General features: G+C 42.1%; 1 protein-coding gene across 2 annotated transcripts in view; it reads right to left on the bottom strand.

The window, feature by feature from the left end:
* Positions 1-415: 415 nt before the first annotated feature.
* The window catches only part of CACNG4 (calcium voltage-gated channel auxiliary subunit gamma 4), a 32,644-nt gene continuing 31,660 nt past the window's right edge, over positions 416-1,399 (bottom strand). For both annotated transcript variants that reach the window (XM_018572953.1, XM_018572951.1), the window contains one exon: positions 416-1,098. In XM_018572953.1, coding sequence (XP_018428455.1) covers positions 563-1,098 — 536 coding nt within the window. In that variant the 3' untranslated portion in view covers positions 416-562. The remainder of the gene's footprint in view (positions 1,099-1,399) is intronic.

Here is a 1,399-nt window from a genome sequence, read left to right as displayed (position 1 = left end):
TGATCATCCTAACCAGTCATAGGTGCAGCAAGCAGAGTGTCCCGACTCCCGTGCACTCTGTTTAGTTATTTTCATTCTATCATCCACCAGTTATAAGCGGAGGCCATAGTGGTAAGTTTTTTTGCTTTGGAGCTTCAAAAACAATAAAACAGGGTTGGCAATACAAATTCAACATGGCTTATTCAGGCAAAAGCAGTTCAGGGCAAATCCACTCTTCTTTACAAAACGTTTTAATGTCCAGCAGAATCTCCTGCGTTCTTCCTGACGCAGGAAACCAAAAGTGCACAGCTTTATACTTTGTATGGAAGGAACGAACAATGAACAGAGTCTACAAACGTTTGGTTAGGAGGACACAAATCCACTGCAACTGTCTTCTGGGAAGGGGGCGTGTGGAGCGCGAGCTTATCCATCCTTCCTGTACTCTTTTTCCTTAGGCAGCACTTTCATGTAACACTGCTTCGGGGTTTTGGTGGCACCATTGTGGTCGTCTTTTCCATGAATGTCCACTTTTGTGGCTTTCCTTTTTTCTATATAAAATCCTCTCGGGATCAGCAATCCATAATCAAACCGGGGTGGTCCTTCGATTAACTACGTTGATGTTGAACCCTCCCTTCAGTTCTTTCTGGAAGCAGTTGTGCACTTGCATGAAATTGCCGTCTTGGTCCGGGTTGAAACTGGCCGCTGTGGTGATTTTCAAAGGTTCCCTAGAAAGTGTGTACATGGAGATCTCGCCCATCGGAATGGTCGTGGCATATTTAATTCCAACCGGGGACACTTCCCGAGAAGGAGAAGCTTCGGTGGAGCGGGAGCTGGACCTCGACCTCCTCCTGCGGTACCTGTAGCTTGGCATCCTGGCGTACGGGGAGGATAAGCTTTTGAGGAATTCCCTTTTCAACTTAAACCTGATCTCTTTGTTCCTTTCAATGTAAATATTTACAGCCAACACTCCTATAGTCTCGGCCACGATGAAGGACAAGGCGCCGAAATAAAACGACCAGCCGTAGTTGTAATGGTTCTTCTTATCTTCATCTTTCTTGTCGCTGGGATCCCCCGCATTGCTGGATATGTACACGATGATGCCGATGATGTTGCTGAGCCCTACAAGGGGTACGGAACATGTGTTACATTGATGAAAGGAAAAGACTATGTAAGGCATTAGGTGTTACGGATGATAACACTTAGAGGTGCACCGACATGGAAATTTCAAAACCGAAATAAAAAAATTGTCGGGCCAAAACTGAAAATGTTTTTTATTTTATTTTTTTAACATTTTAAAATATTTTTTACTTTATTTTTTTATAATTTTTTTATATTTTATTTTTTATTGATTATTTTTTTATTAAATATTTTTCTTTTTTACTTTGCTTTTAGGGGCTTTGGGGAAATATTGGGGGTCTAA

Source organism: Nanorana parkeri, unplaced genomic scaffold (genome assembly GCF_000935625.1).
Source record: "Nanorana parkeri isolate BGI_ZX_2015 unplaced genomic scaffold, ASM93562v1 scaffold2184, whole genome shotgun sequence".
Lineage (NCBI taxonomy): Eukaryota > Metazoa > Chordata > Amphibia > Anura > Dicroglossidae > Nanorana > Nanorana parkeri.
Note: the sequence above shows the minus strand (reverse complement) of the source record. Positions and strands in the feature narration are given on the sequence as shown.